General features: G+C 46.6%; 1 protein-coding gene across 5 annotated transcripts in view; it reads left to right on the top strand.

The window, feature by feature from the left end:
- The window catches only part of FLNC (filamin C), a 206,718-nt gene that overhangs the window by 119,661 nt on the left and 68,202 nt on the right, over positions 1-18,855 (top strand). For all 5 annotated transcript variants that reach the window (XM_085653708.1, XM_085653712.1, XM_085653707.1 and 2 more), the window contains 7 exons: positions 180-340; positions 4,703-4,793; positions 5,981-6,150; positions 6,957-7,074; positions 8,011-8,273; positions 11,013-11,610; positions 15,030-15,203. In XM_085653708.1, coding sequence (XP_085509834.1) covers positions 180-340; positions 4,703-4,793; positions 5,981-6,150; positions 6,957-7,074; positions 8,011-8,273; positions 11,013-11,610; positions 15,030-15,203 — 1,575 coding nt within the window. The remainder of the gene's footprint in view (positions 1-179; positions 341-4,702; positions 4,794-5,980; positions 6,151-6,956; positions 7,075-8,010; positions 8,274-11,012; positions 11,611-15,029; positions 15,204-18,855) is intronic.

The raw sequence follows: 18,855 nt of genomic DNA, 5'->3' as shown, positions 1-18,855 counted from the left end.
TGTGGAATTTTCCCAAAAGGTACGGTGGCCAGTCTGGAGTGAATCATTCATGTGTTAGATGTAATACTAAAGGACATTTGTATTCACTAGAGATCCCTTCTGAAGCCCCCACATCAGATAGTGAAGTACCATACAAAACATCTGTGCTGTTCCATCTCTAATGACTGTTTTACTTGTAGGGGACGTCAGCATTGGAATCAAGTGTGCTCCAGGTGTTGTTGGACCAGCCGAGGCCGACATCGACTTTGACATCATTAAGAATGACAACGATACGTTCACAGTAAAATACACCCCGCCTGCTGCTGGCCGCTACACTATCATGGTCCTCTTTGCAGACCAGGTGAGATACTCCGAGGGCTGAAAGGCGTCTGTGCTCCTGGGTGCTTAGAGTATTCTATTTACCCTCATGCCATTTGAGTGTGCACCCAAACCTCATCATCACTCAACTCTGAACTGCTGAAATTTAGCGCCATTACCCATTTATGGTAACTGCAAATCTTGACCCGTGGTCTACTTTTTTCTCAGAATAGTTTCTTTTTCGTTGCCTTGGTCCGCATATTCCTGCCTAATTCCTTATCTTGCTCAGCCCAAGAGGTATGCAGAAATATCAGTGTAGGCTTTCGATTTCACTTAGGCTGTACAGCGCTTTGTGTGGATCAGTCAATCAATCTGTATATTTTTAGCGCAACGCTACGACCCCTAGGGGTGTCTGGGCACTGAGGCTGCTGCGTCTGTGTCGAAGAGCCAGTTCTTGAGTCGCTTTCAGAAGACCGCCAGGGAGGGTGCCTTTCGGAGGTGGAGGGGGCGATCAATCCAGGTCTTAGCAGCGATGTAGGAAAAGTAGCTACCCCCACTACGGCTGTGATGAACGTGGGGGACGTGAGCGAGGGCAAGTGAGGAGGAGCACAGGTGTCTCAATGGTAGATGGAATTCAGCTGGTGGTTGATATAGGATGGTCCTTGGAAGTGGAGAGCATTGTAGACGTGTGTGAGCATCTTTAACTGCCATCTTTCCTGGATAGGGAGCCAGTGGGGGTTTCTGAGGTGAGGAGAGATGTGGGCTCATTTGGGAAGGTCCAGGGTGAGTCTGGCTGCAGCGTTCAGTATGGTCTGGAGTCTTCTGAGGAGCTGGGTGTTGATCAATACCTATAGTGAGCATACATTATTTATTTGTTGTGAATTATAGGGAGCCATGTGTCACTATCAAGCTGCTTTATTAGCTTACCCAGCGCTGCATTTGCCAGAAAATTACCTTTGTTGGCTAGCTAGACATTATCTTAGTAGAAGTTACTGTTGTCATATATGGTCGTAAACCTCTCTACTATCAAGGCACTGTGTGTGCTCTATCAAGAACTTGCATTATTTAATTGCCTGCCAAACCCTTTTAATTTAACCAGACATTGTGGTTCCATCAAATCCCACCATTATCGAACGAGGCTTAATTTCTTTCCTACCAAACGCTTCTGCTATCTAGCTGGGTTCTATGGTTGCCCACCTGGGCTCCATAGGTCTGTAGACAAGCTACATCATTGCTCTACCAAACGGTTTAGACGTTAAACAAAATTCTATGGTAGTCTTACCAAACAATATGGCTTTCTCACTAGGTTTCATTGTTGTCCTGCCAAATGCTTCCTCTATCGACCTAGGTACCATGGTTGTTCTCAAAACCCTTCTTATCTTTCTAAGTTTATGTTGTTCAATAGCATATTATTACCTGAGTTGAGTTGAGGAAGTACTTGTAAAGCGCAACTATCACTCCGTGAGGAGTATCCTGGCGCTGGGTTGGCGGTGAGCATGAGCCCTATATGAAATTAGATCAAAGCTAGACAGAATTCATCAGAGGCACTGAAAACCCAGGTTTTCAAGGCCTTCCTAAATACAGATTCAGTATTGCATAGCCTAAGATGGGAAGGGAGCAGATTCCAGGCTTTGGCACCCTGATAAGCCGCAGTCTTACCTCCTTTCAATTTGTATCTAAAATTGGGGAGTTTAAGCAAATTTGCTGAGGAAGACCTAAGAGGTCTTATTGTAGTATATGGGACAAAACGTACCATCAGGTATTTGGGTCCCACCTTAAGCTTAGCTCTAAAAGTGATCAGGAGAATCTTAAAAAGGATTCTCTTATGCACCGGAAGCCAATGCAGACTATTCAAAGCAGCAGAGGCTGAAGATCTTCTTGGAAGTTTAAGCACTAGCTGTGCTGCTGCATGCAGCACGACCTGTAATTTCTTTAAGATGGATTTATTAACTCCTACCAGGAGAGCGTTACAATAATCTAGGCGCGAAAGTATCAAAGCCACAGCCCCTGATTTCCTTGCTGCCAAAGGGAGGAATTTGAAGATTTTTTAAAAAGATTTAATCAGTCTGAAGCAGGTTCCTGCCACTGCCTTAGCATGGGGTAAAAAGGAAAGTGAGGTATCAAATTGAACCCCCAAGTTCTTGGCAACTTCTACCACATCTGGCGGAGGGGTCGCATCTTCAGGCCACCATTTGGAAGGCTGGAAGAAGATATCTTTCCCTATCGGGAGAATTTCAGTTTTGTCCGTGTTACATTTCAACTGATTATTCCTCATCCACCAAAGAACAGCAGTCAGTCAACTTTTAAAATTAGTCTCAGCATCAACGGTGCCATTATCTATTGAGAGGATCATCTGGGTGTCATCTGCATATGAGGTGACCTCTATCCCAAAAGATCCAATCAAAGAGATAAGTGGGGTCATGTATATATTGAATAATAAGGGGCTGAAAGAAGACCCTTGAGGGACCCCTGCCGTAAGGTTGCGTTCTGTAGAAAAGAACGTACCTAAAGTAACTGCTTGTCTCCGGTTAGAAAGGAACGGCTTAATCCATTCCAATACCGTACCGGAAATGCCGCTGCATTCAAGGCGCTTCACGAGGATATCATGGTAAATGGTGTCGAATGCAGCCGACAAGTCCAAAAGAATCAGGACCGCTTTCTTACCTTTATCGGCAATCATTTTAAGAATATCAAATATTTCCATGAGAGTCGATTCAGTAGAGTGTTTTGGGCGAAATACAGATTGTTGTGGATGGAGGATTTGTTGCTCTTCAATAAACTTAGTTAGTTCCTTATGGACACATTTCTCTGTTATTTTTCCTAACTGGGGAAGAAGAGAAATCGGACGAAGGTTTGACAGTACCAACGGGTCAATATTTTGTTTCTTTTTTAATGGTTTTACCAGCGCGAGCTTCCACTCGTCTGGTACAATGCCTGTCCTTAAAGAGGAGTTAACTATATGATTAATAATAGGATTCACTGTCTCTAGAATTTTATGAAGAATCATCGGGGGCAGGCATCCAATGGTGAGCCTGATTTGCACTTTTCTATTGCCGCACGAGTCAGCTCCAATGGAACTGATTCAAAAGTACAAATAGAGACAGAGCTTTTCACCGAAGGAGGATCGGAAGCAGAATCCTGATTATAGATAGGGGAGACCGGAAAATCTCTTTGAATTTTTTGATTTTTTTCCTCAAAGAATAGTGAAATACTATCACACAATTTCTGCGAGGCTGGAAGGTCCTTCTGTTCCGCTTTGGGATTTGTATATGACTTCACTATTGAAAAGATGTTTTTCTGATCTTCCTTAGCTGCAATTATTTTATTGGTAAAATATTCTTTTTTTGCCAGTTTAATCTGGCGAAAGTAAGCTTTTCTGCTCTTTTTAAACACTGTTTTTTGTTCATCATTATAAAACTTTCTCCATTGTCGCTCATGCTGTTTACAAAGCAAATGTGCTTGGGCCAGCAAGGGCGTAAACCACGGGGTTTTAAAAAATTTTGGTTTTTAGGCTTATTCCGCTTCTCCTGGGGGGAGAGTATATTACTTACTTTGGATATCCAGAACTGAAATAGACGTGAATCTAATTCTGTATTACCTGTCAGAGCAGGCGTATGGGCTTGCGCCAAAGTAGCTAGATTAGGATTTCCAGCAATATGTGCCCAATTAGACCCCTGATGGAATTCATTAGGGGGCTTCTCCAGATGAGACTTCTGGGGAACCCTGAGCATAAAAGGGACAAAAAAAATGGTCAGACCATACCTGGGAAGAAGGGGTATCAGACGATAGACCGCCCAAATTGGAACATACCCCATCTAAGGTGTGCCCCGCCAGGTGAGTTGGCCCCCTCACTAGTTGTTGTAACGAGAAGAGGTCTAAAATTTGGAGAAAATTACCTGTACCTGGATCAGGACTACCTTCTAAATGACGGTTGAAATCACCTAAAAGTGTGAAATTTGCATATTTGAGTAAAAGATAACTCAAAGAGTCACCAAGTGACTCTGTAAAAGTAGAACTTTGGCCTGGTGGGCGGTAGATAAGAGCTCCTGAAAAACAAGATGTGGCATTGAGGGAGAGGCAACAGCCAAGACTTTCTGCTCCTTTAATTGTTTCGAGATCAAAGTAGGTGCAGGAAAATGTGTCTCGTTAAATAATGGCCAGCCCCACAGGTAAAATATTTCAAATAAGAGCAGAATTCAAAATCAGGGTGAGGGCTCTTCTCACCACACTGAACAGACTCCATGGTAATCTGCCCTGGCTCCATAACTGTTGATTCAGAATCTATCAGTGTTTAAGTTAACTTGATAGAATGATCTCAAAACATTGCAGCCATATAATCATCAAACAAAGTCATAATGTTTTACTTGCTTCACTATCTTTATAACACTTCTCTGCTCTTCTTTAGGAAATTCCCATCAGCCCTTTCAAAGTCAAGGTAGATCCATCACATGATGCCACCAAGGTTAAAGCGGAAGGCCCTGGGCTGAACCGGACAGGTAAGAGGCATCGGAAAACATGAACATCTGGGTGTGGTGGTCATCCATGGTTCACATTTTCTAGTTCTGTATTTACACTAACTGCAGAGCTTGGCCTCTCTGCTACTCCTCCGTGGGCCAGATGTACGACCCTATTTTGCATGCGCAAACGGGTTGGCGACCTGTTTGCTCATGCAAAATCGAATAGGGCCATGTACAATCCCTATTTAGCGAGTCGCAGTTTTTTTGCGACTTGCTAAAGAGGAATTGCGAGTCACTATTAGGAAGGGGCGTTCCAAGGGCGTCCCTTCCTAATAGCGAGTCAGAGGCCTATGTAAGAAAGTCTTACGGCTGCAATTGCGGTTGCAAAACCCTTGCAATTTACCGCCCTCTTCAAGCGTGTGGTAAAGCACTTGCATATGGAAAGGGGTCCCAGGGGACCCCTTCCCCTTTGCGAAAGCAGGGGGAAATATTTTTTAGGGGCAGGCAGTGGTCTCAGGGACCACTACCTGCCCTTAAAAAATGAAACGAAAACGTTTCATTTTTTTTTTTTTTTAAACTGCTTTATTTAAAAGCAGTCCTAGACATGGAGTTCTGCTGAGCCCAGCAGGCCACCATACCTGGGAGGGCCAGCCATTTCTAATGGGATCGCAAATTGCTAGTGCCTCATTAATATGTATGTGGCATGCAATTTGCAACCCCATTAGGAATCGCTAACAGTGTCTCAGACACTGTTGTACATGGCATTTAGCGACTTGCAAATTGCGACTCGCAATTGAGCGCAATTTGTGAGTCGCTAGATGACATGGTCATACATCTGGCCCCTTATGATTCTGGCAGCAGACCTAGGCCTCTTTCTTCATCACCGGTGTTACCATGGTAACATAGCCTGCTCTCATCTCCTTCCACCCTAACTTAGGAGAATATGCATTAAGCGACCAAGCCTCATAATTGAATTCCTTTATCAGGGCGGTTGGCAGGTTTGATCACCTTCTAGGTGCTCAGATGCTGGTCAATAACATGTGTACAGTTGTGCATTAAATTTGTACTTTTCAGTAGTTTCTAGAGAGGATGGTGACATGCTCTCCTGAGAAAAAGAGCAACTACGCCAAGTTCCTTTGCACAAGTCGAAAGGGACGATAGAGGGGAATGATGTCACCTCACAACAGTGCTCGCTCAAACGTTCTTGATCTATTCCTTGCCTCCAGGTGTAGAGGTCGGGAAGCCCACCCATTTCACAGTCTACACCAAAGGGGCAGGCAAAGCCAAGCTGGATGTGCAATTTGCTGGGCAGCTGAAAGGAGAGGCTGTGCGGGACTTTGAGATCATCGATAACCATGATTATTCCTATACGGTCAAGTACACAGCAATCCAGCAGGTGAGAGCAGAAGGGAAGGGAAAGGAAGGGATGGGATGGGAAGATAAAGGATGGGGTGGGATGGAAAGGGAAGGGGTGGGATGGGAAGGGAACGGAACGGAATGGAATGGAAGGGAAGGGAAAGGAAAGGAAGGGAAGGGAAGGGAAGGGAACAGGAAGGGAAGGGAACACCTTGGAATGGGAAGGGAAGAGAACAGTAAGGGTAGGGAACAGGAAGAAAGGGGAATGGGAAGGGAAGGAACAGAGGAAAAAGGAGAAGGGAGAGGCCACAGACCTATTATACATTGTCAAGCACGTAGCCATTTGGCAGGTATGATGGAGAGTAAAAGCAAGATAGATAAGGGCACCAAAATGGATGGATACAGTTGAATGGTCTGGATTGTAAACATATAGATTAGGTTTCCCACTTGAAGCCCCTACCTCATTCATATGTGGCTACAGAGACTGTTTATTAATATTAATGCAGAGGTCATGAAACACTGCGGAAACATGCTTCGTAATTCCCTTATTAGAATTGTTTTAAAGTTTCAAACTTGGCTTCTTCATCAAGGCCTTAAAGCAAGTGCCTGTTCCTACAAAAACATTTTTTTAGGGCTTCCCATCAGTTGAGAGGGAAAGGGCGAGCAGTGTCACAGGTGGGTGGCAGGTTCATGGAGGGGCATCATGAGACGAGAGTGCAAGGAAGGGAAGGAAAGGGAAAGCAAAGACAGAAAGGGGAACTGCTCGGGTTACCTGCCTGTGGGAAGGTATGTCCACCCCTACCACGCTGCTGATGTATTCACCTTTCTCCCTACTGCACCCTACAGGGTAACATGACCGTGTCTGTCAACTACGGAGGAGACGCTATTCCCAAGAGTCCATTCGCCGTCAATGTGGCCCCTCCACTGGACTTAGGAAAGGTCAAAGTTCAAGGCCTCAACAACAGTAAGTTGCAAGTGAAAGAAAAGAACATGGATATTGTGGCAGGGAGAGGGAGTTTTGGGGAGGGACAAAAGAGAAGTAAGCATATATGAGCTTTGGCTGCTTCTAAGTTCTCCTCTGTTGGGAGCCGAGTGTGCCTTCTGGTGCAGACAGGGTGTGACATCTCTCTGGCTTTGAGTGACAATGGAGCTCATTCAGATCTTGTATAAGGTTTGTCTATCGATGACAGGCTGTCTCAGAAGGTCTGCTAGACCACACCGGAAGAGGTCTGTATAATTATGTGGGGTAGCTGTGACACTTTGCTCAGTGTCTGTGAGTGAGTGGGAAGTCTCTCGGACAAGGCACGGGGACTCTGTGAGTGAGTGAGAGGTTTCCACACACATTGCATGTAGTCTTTGTCAATGGATGATTGCAAAGTTCTGACACGCATTACATAGGTCTCAGTCTGTGAGCGCCCACCACTGTCCAACATGGGCCAAGGTCGCAGTCTATGACCGCCCATCACTGTCAGACACAGGCTGAGGTCACAGTCTGTGGGGAGCACAAAGCTCTGGCAGACTTTGCACGAGGTCTCTGTCTGAGAGTCCAACAGGGAGGTCTGACGCTCTTTGTTGTCAGCCATTGATTGGGGTGTCTCTGTCTGTCAAGGGATAAGCTATCTCTGCGAGTGAATGGAAGCCTCTGTCTACGGTGAGTGTTAAGCTCTGTCAGTCATGGCTGAGGGTCTCTGTGAGTCACTGGTGAGTTCTGCCACAACGTCTCCATCTGTGAGTCGCTGGAGAGCACTGTCAGCCAATAATAGACACTCCCCCCTGTCGTTCAATCAGTGTAGAGCTCTGCCAGTGATGGCTCCGGGTTTACATGATGCTAGCACAGTTGTGCGCTCTTGCCCCCTGCTCCCTGCGCCTTGGTAACCCTCTTCTCTCTCCATTGCTCCAGAGGTGGATGTAGGCAAGGACCAGGAGTTTACCATCGACACCCAAGGCGCTGGAGGGCAAGGCCAGCTCGATGTCAAGATCACATCCCCATCCCGCCGGCCCATTCCTTGCAAAGTGGAGACAGGCACCAGCAACGGCATCCACACAGTCAAGTACATGCCCCCTGAAGAGGGACCCTACAAAGTGGACATCACGTATGACGGAAACCCCATTCCCAGCAGCCCCTTCACTGTCGAAGCTGTCATGCCGCCGGACCCATCAAAGGTATGTGGTACCAGGGAATGCTCCGGTGCTTTTCTCAAGCTGAGGTTTCCTGTTTCTCTAAATAGATTTTCATCCATCCATCCATTTATCCACTGATTCTGCTTCTCACAGACTAGAGCTCAAGGATTTAATGCCTATTGTATTTGAGTGCAAAAAGAACAATTGATGGACAGAATGCTTAACAATGTCAAACACACACAATGTCAAACACACACCCGAGTACAGAGGTCTGGGCCTAAATCCATCGTTTTTTTGATCACCGTGCCATTCCAGGTTGGGCCCAGCCATATGCAAATCAGTCTTGACACTGCACCCAATGGGGACAGTCCAGCCGAAACTGCCAGGCCATGGTGAGCATGAGGGGACCCACATCTGGGCATACCCTCCCAATTAGGGTAACAAACGCAAAAAGAACAAAAGATGGACGGAATGCTGAACTATGTCAAACACTCACCCCTAGTGCATAAGGCTTGGTACAAACTGGGGTGGTGTGGTGAGCAAAAAAAGATGGATTACGCCCAGATCTGGGACTGGGGGTGAATGTTTGATTTGATTTGGCTTGGCAGTTTGGACTGGACTGGACTGTTCCCATGGGGAGCAGGGTAAAGACTGATTTGCATATGACTGGGTCCAAACTGGGGTGGCGTGGTGAGCAAAAATTAAACCCAGATCTGTGACTGGGGGTGAATGTTTGATTTGTTCAGCATTATGTCCATCATTTGTTCTTTTTGCATTGTATCCGAGTGGCCCCTCCGCCTCCCTTGGTGTCTATCCAGGGAGGAATAGCACATATATGAAAAGTCTTTGTTTTCTCTCCTCCAATTGTTAACTCGCCTGTGCCCCTTTGTTCCAAATACTCTTATTTGCTTCTTTCCCACCATTTGTTTCATTCTTCCTATTTCTACACTTGCCTCCAAAGTTCCCTCTCCATTCCACTTCACCCCATGTTTGTATCATTCTCGTATCTCTCCTTCCTTTCTCTCCACTTCTGACTTTTCTTCAATCCTTCTCTCACCGCCTACTCTCTCCCTCCTTTCTTCTTTCCTTCCTTGCTTCCTCCCAATCCCACTCCCTTCTTTTCCTTTCCCTTTATTCTTTCTTCCCCACTACTTCCTGTTCCCTCCCTAAGTGCCAGGCTTCTTTTCCATCCTTTCCTTCCCTGCTTGCTCTTTCCCACCTTTCTAGATTCCTTCCGTCTTCCTCCACCTGACAATTCACTCTCACTCACCACTTTTCCTCCTTCCCACTCTTTTTGCTTCCTTCTTACACCTCTCGCTGTCTTTCTCTCTTCACACTTTCTTTACACCCTCTTCCCTCTCTCCATCTCCTCCCCCTCTGGTCTCCGCTGCCATGTGTTTTTCATTTTTACAGATTTTCCTTGTGAACGAGTGCTCTGGAGTTGGCTTGCTTGGGTGTGTTGTGGGGGGCTGGGAGGGATCAGCTGGACTTAAACAGAACATTCACGGAGGGCCCCAATCAAACATTGCTCTGATGTATCAGTGCAGTCCCCGGGGGACGGTTACAAGTAAGCAATACAGGCCTGTCCGCTGCAAGAGGAAACCGGATCTGTTCTTCTGCGGGGAAACCCCGTCCGGGAGCATGGGCCGGGTTACCAGAATTTTCCAGGCCTTGTAACATGTGTCCTGTCAGTGACACCTCCGTATGAAGCCTGGTGGCTTGTGGGGGGAGGGGAGCGCTGCATCTCGTCACTGGCACTGCTGGAAGGCCAAGGGGCCCCTGAGGAGAGCGCCTCGTCTCCGTTTTCACCTGTTGAGGAGTGAATGACGTTGGTGCACATTTACCATTTTCATAGGCCTCTTAAAGGGCCTCATAGGGCCGGATATAGGGAGACCTCATTTGTGAGCCTCGAGTCCCAGTGACGACCTCACGACATGACATCTCCCTATTCAGAGAGAAAGAGGGCATATCACCAACGCGACCTCACTTGAGAGTCTGTGTAAAAAGGGGAAGGAAGGGCAGCCCCCTGTGGGAACCATGGAAGAAAGGGACACAGAGAAGGCAACCCTTGTGTGAGTGCTGCTGCGTGCGGTAGAGGATTACAAGTTCAGATGTGTGAAAGAGACTTGGGGCCTTATTACGAGTTCGAACCAATGGACGCCAAACCCGTGGTAGCGCTACGCGGACCGCCAGACTGGAGGTCTGCCTGCCGCATTAGGACTGTGGCGGTTGGACCGCCACAAGACCACTGATGCCGCAGGGATCCACGATCCCCCATTGTTTCCTCACCGCCACAATTTTCATGGCGGTCGCACCGCCATGAAAAGTGCGGCAGTGAGGAAACGCTCAATATGCTTGGCGGTGCCATAGCGGCACCACCAGCATATTAGGGGCCTCCGTGCGCTGCACCACCACTAGGGATTGTGGATCTCTGGCGGCAGCAGTGGTCCAGTGGCGGTCCAACCGCCACACTCCTAATGTGGCGGGCCACGGGTTCGGCGGACCATTGGACCGCCAAACTCCTAATAAGGCCCTTAGCATCTAATGCAGATATGTGTGATTTATTATCGTATAGTCATGGTATAGCCTGAGGATGCACTGGTGTGACGCACCCAACAGAAAAAAGGTGCAAGAGTGTAGTATACACATGTCAAACGTAAGTTTGTAAAAGCCGAACTAAGCACATGCAAAACATAACACAGGACTGAAGAGACCAGAGTGAAAGATTCCCGGGTCACATATTGTGCCATCATTCATTATTTGTTCCTGATATCTTCACAGGTGCGTGCTTATGGCCCAGGACTGAAAGGCGGATTTGTGGGTAAACCAGCACCTTTTGCCATCGATACCAAAGGCGCGGGCACCGGAGGTTTAGGCCTGACAGTAGAGGGACCTTGTGAGGCCAAGATCGAGTGCCAGGACAATGGCGACGGCTCCTGCTCGGTGTCCTACCTACCAACAGAGTCCGGAGAGTATGCCATCAACATCCTATTCGCCGATGTCCACATCCCGGGCTCGCCCTTCAAGGCAGACATCAAGCCGGTCTTCGACCCCAGCAAAGTAACGGTCAGTGGGCCCGGCCTGGAGTATGGCAAGGCGGGGGAAACCGCCACGTTCACAGTGGACTGCTCCAAGGCTGGGGAGGCCGAGCTCACCATAGAGATCATTTCAGACTCTGGTGCCAAGGCGGAGGTCTTGATACAGAATAATAGTGATGGAACCTACAGCATCACCTATATCCCGGCCTTCCCCGGCATGTACACCATCACCATCAAATATGGAGGACATGCAGTGCCTAAATTCCCAGTCCGGGTTAATGTGGACCCTGCTGTTGACACCAGCGGAGTGAAAGTCTTTGGGCCAGGCGTAGAACCACGAGGTAAGGATGCTATTGCTTTGTGGCTGTGTGTTGTATATGTGGGAACTAATGAAGCCTGGGGGGAGTTGTGCAAGTTGTGCATGCACAAAAATCACACTATTCACAAAGATGCCATGCTGGAACTGTTAATGCATGAGCTGAGAAAGTCTGGCCAATGAAGGTGGCATTACAAGTGAATGACAGTGTTTGCATAATCAAGATGTGATTAGCCAAATGAGGGCAAGTCAGTTAAGGAACCCAGACACAAAGTAGACACAGCTCCAGGGCCGCAGCTATCATTGGTGTAGCAAATGGAGCGGCTTTGGCCTCAGGGATGTGAGAGACACTGCATCCGAGTTATGACGGCCCTTCACTCCCCAACCGGAAGGGGACGGGCATATTTTCCTTCTTTGCATTAGAGCTCATGACACTCATGCAGCCTACTACAGCTTAAAGCATCTTTGTTGAGTCCCAACAGTGGAGCAAAGAGTTTGCACCAATTTGTCTCTATCAGAGCTAATTCCAAAGGAAGGAGACTGAAGAAGTGCATTTGTGGGGCAGCATGCGGGAATGGGCCTGACACCACTGTAGCGTTAGACCCCAAAGGCTGCACTTACCATATCAGTCAATCACACATGAAAACAATGATAACAAAATAAAGCTGTTGATAGTAGTGTGATGATGACAATTGTCAATGATTATAAGCAATAATATAAATACAGATAAGAATATTTACTGTAATGTGTCAGTTTTCATCATGTGCCTCATTCATGCTTGCTTCTAACTAATAGTCTGATGCGGAATGCACCCAAGAGCAGTTAGTGCACGGGTTGTGAGCATTTAGATCACAATTTGACAAGCATACCATTTTGTTGTATGCACACTTTCTGCGCCATTTTTGAAAATGAAGAACAAATCACAATATTCGCCTGGTGCAATTTCTTTCAGCTGAGTTTTCTTATGAATCAGGTTATCGTCAATTCTAAGCTATGGTTGCGAAAGTAGACACCATATGGTTCATAACATGAGAAACGTTAGTGAAGGGTAACACGACTTCTTAAGAGAAGTTAATTTCAATTTATAAGAAAGTAGCTAAGGCCGGTCGATTTTTCTAACCAATGGAGCAGTAAACTCCAGGATTAGCCTCCAAAAGCAGGTAATCATTTTAATACCTCAAAATAGCATTGGCTCTAGCTCCCCAATGGAGAATGGGACATGATGATCAAGGCCACCCGACAATATCCATATAGGATTGCTTCCTGTATCACTGCAGGGAATTGGACATGATAATGAAAGGTATTGTGCTACACTAATATGTAGGCTGGGTCGTGTCCACCGCAGGGGATCAGACATGATGATCGAGGGCATCGCACTCATTTAGTGCAGTGTTTGTTCCTATTTCACAGCAAGTGACTGGATAAGAGGATCGTGAACATTCTACTACACTAGTATTGCTCTGGTTCCTATAGCACTGCTGGGCATTGGACATGATAATAGAGGACATTTAATGAAATTATATTGTGCTGGTTCCTTTGTCACTGCAGCAGATTGGACACAATTATCAAGGCAATGCTAGTCCATGAGTGTGGTAGTAATAGTTCCTTTAATGCAGCAGGGCGTTGGGCATGTGTATCCGGACACCTTAGCTCAGGTGTATCGTGATAATTCCTGCACCACAGGAGGGGCTGGGAATTAACTTGTGGGCCCATGTACTTTGGTGTGCTGGGCATAACAGACCACACCGCAACATGGATCGGGCACGATAACCCAAGGAGCTCTAGTGTGTTATTATATTAATGATTCCTGCATAAAGGCACGACTTTAACACAACAATCCCGGGTGCCCAAGAACGTTGGTCCAATAGTGGTTCCTGCACCACAACAGAAGGTTGGGCACACAGATTTCCTGTCCTGATACATTAGCATAAAGGATGTTCCTGCACCTCAATAGGGGTCGGATATGATTATCCAGGGTCTTAATACTCTAGTTCAGCACCAGGGAAGGAGCTGAGTGATGCAGCGGGGTCTTGATACACACATCATTAAAGTACTGGCTTCAGTACCACAGCTGTTGCAGGGCACAACCATCCAGGTTAGTGTCATTGGTGATCCTCCCATACCTACAGTTGTGAGATTTTATGACTGAGGGATTCTGGGGGTAATAAATTAAATATAGAACGGGAAATGGCGCACAGATCTTGGAGGCAATGGAAAGTGTGTTGAGTTCCAGAGATGAGAGTATATGATTGAAGTGGGCATCTGTGTACATAAGGACAGCACTGGTTCTTACATCACTGCTGTGGATTGGGTACAATGATAAACACGATCATATTTCATTAGTGGTATAGTAATTATGGTTCCTGTTTACTGTAGGGTGTTGGGCATGAGCCTTCCGGTGACTTAGTTCAGGAGTATGGTCATAATTCCTGGCCCACAGAAGAGAGTGGGAATTAAACTCTGCTTCTTAGTACCTAGGCATTCGTGTATCACTTAACCACAACGTGGATGAGTGCTTGAGTGGGGGACTGGGAAGAGGGCAAGGTAGGTGTTTTGGAAACAAGATGGAGGCATCTGGTCATTACTGAGAGAGAAGGCAGAGACTGGGAGATTTGAGTAATTGAGTGTGGTCAGCTCCAGTAGAGATTGTAATGAAATCACTACGTTAGGTCTTTCGCATATCTTGTTCTCAAAATGGGATCTCTTCTTGTGTTGATTTAAATAAACACACTCCCTATGCAAGAAAACACATTTAGTTTGTTTCACAGTCTTCTGCCTTTTTATTTGAATAACTTGTTCTTTGCAAGATTTTAGATGAATGTGTTGGATACAGAATATGGCACCTATCGATTTGTTAGTATTTTTGTTTGTAGAAAATGTATTATGTCATATGAGGCAGGATATCTAATTTTGGATCCCTTTGGAAAATGCAGAAGCAAATCAGAGGCACACCAAAATGCAATTTCTTAGACATGCATACATGGGGGGTTGTGAAGTCCAGTAAGAGGTAGGGTGAGATGTGAACTTGGTGGCTCACTTACGGACAAGTTCTGAAGCCACTAAAGAGTTGGGGTTAGAAGTAACTTTTGATGATGACATGCGGCGTGGATCTGATGTAACTGAAGAGTTGGATTGGAAATGTCTTTTTGGATCACACGTAGTCAGATTCTAAAGTCACTCCATCGGTAGTAGTGGAAACCCTTTTAATGGAACTTTCTTGTCCTTGTTCTTAAGTCATTGGGATTTGAGGTTAGAGATCTATTTGATGGAACATGTTGCCATTTTCAGAAGCCATAAGTCGTGAGGTTTGAAATGATATTAATGGATCACACATGGTCACAGTCTGAAGTGACTAGGGAGGCGAAATTCAGAATGGCTACCCTGGACAGCATATGATATTGGTGTGTGATGAATGATTCAGTTTTCCTGTTTTTTTCTCCCCAGGTGTTCTTCGTGAGGTCACTACAGAGTTCACTGTGGATGCCCGCTCTCTCATTAAAACAGGGGGCAGCCACATCAAAGCCCGTGTCATCAACCCTTCAGGTGCCAAGACGGAGAGCTTCATCACAGATAATGGTGATGGGACATATCGTGTTCAATACACAGCTTACGAAGACGGTAAGTATATGATCATGTGGGCTGTACTTCCACGACCCCTTCTTTTTTAGCTAGTTTACAAGAAGCTCTTTTCCTTTCCTGTCCCCATGGTAAACTTATAGCAGTATGTGATCCTGTTCTGGTAAAAAACAGAGAGGAAATACTCTAAATTTGAAAATGCTGTACTAAAAATGTGAAGTAATATGTGAAGTTCAGAGTAATTTATTAAAATTAATATTTCTTGTGTCTTAGATTGTTTTACCACCTCATTCATACCCATCCAATTGTCATCTTCCCGTTCCTTAGGCCCTGTATTAGAGTTTTGCGAATGGGATAATCCCTCTCAAACATGGCGGTTATCATGTCCGCTGTATTACAAGTGCATTATATCCTATAGCAATTGTAATACAGCGTACGGTATATCTGTCATGTTTGTGACGGGGTTTTTCATCCTGCTATCAAACGGGGAGAAATGGAGGCTTCATTCACCGCGCTTCCTCGCAGAATTTCACAACCACCACTGCTGCATCCTTTTTTAGTTGTGGAGTATCTTGTCTGCCAAACTTTAAACCAGGCCCTAATGTATTTGTATTAATCTGAAGACGTGTGGACTCCTTATGATGCCTAAATTAAATTACAATGTTTTGTTAGCAACGGACCCTCCCACCTCCGTACACCCAGCCCCTCCTTCGGCAAATAAATCTTTCTTGGCAAGCTCTTTGCTCTGCTCCATTTTTGAGGTCTTACTTCTGTATCTCTGCCTGAGCCAACCAGACTATCACAGCCAAACTATCCTTCACCATCAACTGTTTTGCACCAAAGGACTTTAGCGCTGTCGAAAAGGCTTCTAGTGGTGTCCAAGATAGGCCCTACGGGGCCAGAACTAAGGCATTTACTTTCAAGATTTTCTAATATGATACACTTAAAAAGTGGGAGCCGTGTGTGCTTGTAATTGGAGAAGGGAAGTAGTAACAGTATACCCACAGTTTGGCCACAGTAATAGAATGTCCTCTGTGTGGGCAATAGTTCTAGGAAGTTCTCAGAGCAGGCAGTAGTTTCAGGATGTCCTACATGGGGACAACGGTTGCAGGATCTCCTCAATGCAGGCTGTAGCTCCAGGAAGTCTTTGCTGGAGGCAGTAGTTAGAAGGTGTTATCACAGTAGGCAGTAGATTTAGGAAGCCCTCAGTATGGGCAGTAGCTCTAAGAGCTACTCTATGAGGGCATCATCAGTGTGGACAGTAGTAGTACTAGGTCTTATTCAGTGCCACCGAGTTTCATTGTCCTTACTGCGGCATGAGTAATTCCAAGAAATCCTCAATGCAGGTGGTAGTTTCAGACAGTACAAAGAGTAGGCAAATCTCTGCTATGCTTCAAGTAAGTCTTCAGAGCAGGGAGTAATTCCAGGAGGTCGGACTTAGAAGAAGTGGTAGTAGTTCCAAGAAGTAAAAACCTCATTGCTGCAGTATTTTCAAGAAGTGATCGGCGTAGGCCTAGCGCAGGTGAAGTTACAGGAAATCTTCAGTACGGGCAGTACTTTGGAGTGTAAAACCTCAGTGCAGGAAGTAGCTAAAGGAGTTTCTCAGTGCACCAAGAATCTCTGAGTGCAGGGAGTAGTTGGAAGGATTCCTCTGGGTAGATAGTAGTTGGAGGAATTCCTCAGCACCAGAAATTCCTCAGTACAGGCAGTGGTTGGAGGGATTCTTCTGGGCAGGCAGTAGTTGGAGGTATTCCTCTGGGCAGGCAGTAGTTGGAGGTATTTCTCTGGGCAGGCCGTAGTTGGAGGTATTCCTCTGGGCAGGCAGTAGTTGGAGGTATTCCTCTGGGCAGGCAGTAGTTGGAGGTATTCCTCTGGGCAGGCTGAAGTTTGAGGGATTCCTCAGTTCAGGCAGTAGTTTGAGGGATTCCTCTGGACAGGCAGAAATTGGAGGGATTCCTCTGGGCAGGCAGTAGTTGGAGGGATCCCTCTGGGCAGGCAGTAGTTGGAGGGATCCCTCTGGGTAGGTAGTAGTTGGAGGCATTCCTCAGCACCAGAAATTCCTCAGTGCAGGCAGTAGTTGGAGAAATTCCTCATTGCACCAAAAATTCCTCAGTGCAGGCAGTAGTTAGAGGAATTCCTCCAGTATATTTTGGGTGTTGTCAGCAAAGGCAGCAGTAGCAAGAATTCCTCAATGCAGGCAGTTCCAAGACGCCCAAAGTTCGTGTGGAAATGTTGTATTCACAGCAGTCCTAGTGTCCCTTTACCACTGGTCTTTTAGCAAGGGTCTCCTCTGCAAATAAATCCAGTATTTGTAAAGCGCGAACTGCTAACCAAAGGCATCCCGAAGGCGCTGGGGGCCGTCGGGAAGATTAAGCGAGCTATTGCCCAGAGTCACATGGTGCTGGGCTAACCTGCCGCCAGTGCCGGGGATCGAACCGTGAGCCCCAGATTCTAGCGTCAGTCGCCTTGGCCGCGGCGCCACACCTCTTCCCTCAGTCGCCTTGGCCGCGGCGCCACACCTCTTCACAAGTCTGTACCTCTTTCCCTGGGAGAGCCTGTCTATAATTAACCCAAGTCCCTGAACGCTGTGCTCTTTGTTTATTCATCAAAACATGTTCAGCTTATTAACTTTCAGTCACTGTGAAATAACATCATGGCTTTTGGTTCACCAGAATGCCAGGGGCAGCAGATGTAATATCATATACCCTTTCACACCGGATAACATCCGGGTATCCCTTGCCCTACTCGTAGCCCCTCAATGGCCTCCTATTTGCTGCTCAGAGGTAAGGGGAGGGTCAAGGGAAGCTACAGGAAGTAAACATGGCTCATGGACCCCACTCTGTTCACTTCCGGTTCCTATCACTGCATTCATTAATCTTGTCACGGGTACTGCCAGGGTGGTTCCAGGGGCACCATAGAACAAGCCAGCGAAGCAGCTGCTATGCTTGTATACATGTACTTGATGTCCATGAATAGCATCTGCGCCATCAGAAGATGCGCTCAGCTCTGGCACTGCTTTTTATGAGTGGCTACCAATTCTTTCCTGCATGCCGAACATCCACTTCTTGTTACTGAGTTGGCATAATACCTACTTTAGGTTGGTACATTTGTATTTTTTGGCTGTCCATGTAGCACGGCACTTGACGAAACATCTCAGCTATGGGAGGAATGAATTGGCAGGGTCTTCGATGGTACGGAAAAATGTGTGTGCCAAGGCATGGCCAAATGAATGGTGGCAGAATCCGTGTGCCAAGGCAGGGCTCAGGGAGATGCGATAGAATCTGTAGGTCTAAAGAGAGCCAAAAGAAGTGGTGTGTCAAAGTAGAGTCCAGAAAGTGGTGCCAACATGTGTGCACCAATGGCGGACCAGGGATCGGAGTGTACTAATGTATGGGGTGGGGAGTGTTAACATAATGCACGTGCTGAGACACAACCAAGTGAGTGGTGAAATAATTTGTGTGTCGATGAAGGATCCAGTGAGGTGCAGAGGGGCCCTGTTTATGCAGGTGGGGAAGCCTGTGTGGCAAGGCAAGCATAGAGAGTCCATGAGCCAGGCAAGACCTACAAGTGAACATGGTTAGTCCATTTCCCAGGGAAGGGTTTTGGGGGGAGGTAGTGTATTAAAAGACAGGGAAGGTGGGGTGCCTGCTCAGAATGGGCTGTCTGGTTGGGGAGGGAAAGATTCTGTGTTTTT

This window comes from Triturus cristatus, chromosome 4_1 (assembly GCF_964204655.1).
Source record: "Triturus cristatus chromosome 4_1, aTriCri1.1, whole genome shotgun sequence".
Taxonomy (NCBI): domain Eukaryota; kingdom Metazoa; phylum Chordata; class Amphibia; order Caudata; family Salamandridae; genus Triturus; species Triturus cristatus.
Note: the sequence above shows the minus strand (reverse complement) of the source record. Positions and strands in the feature narration are given on the sequence as shown.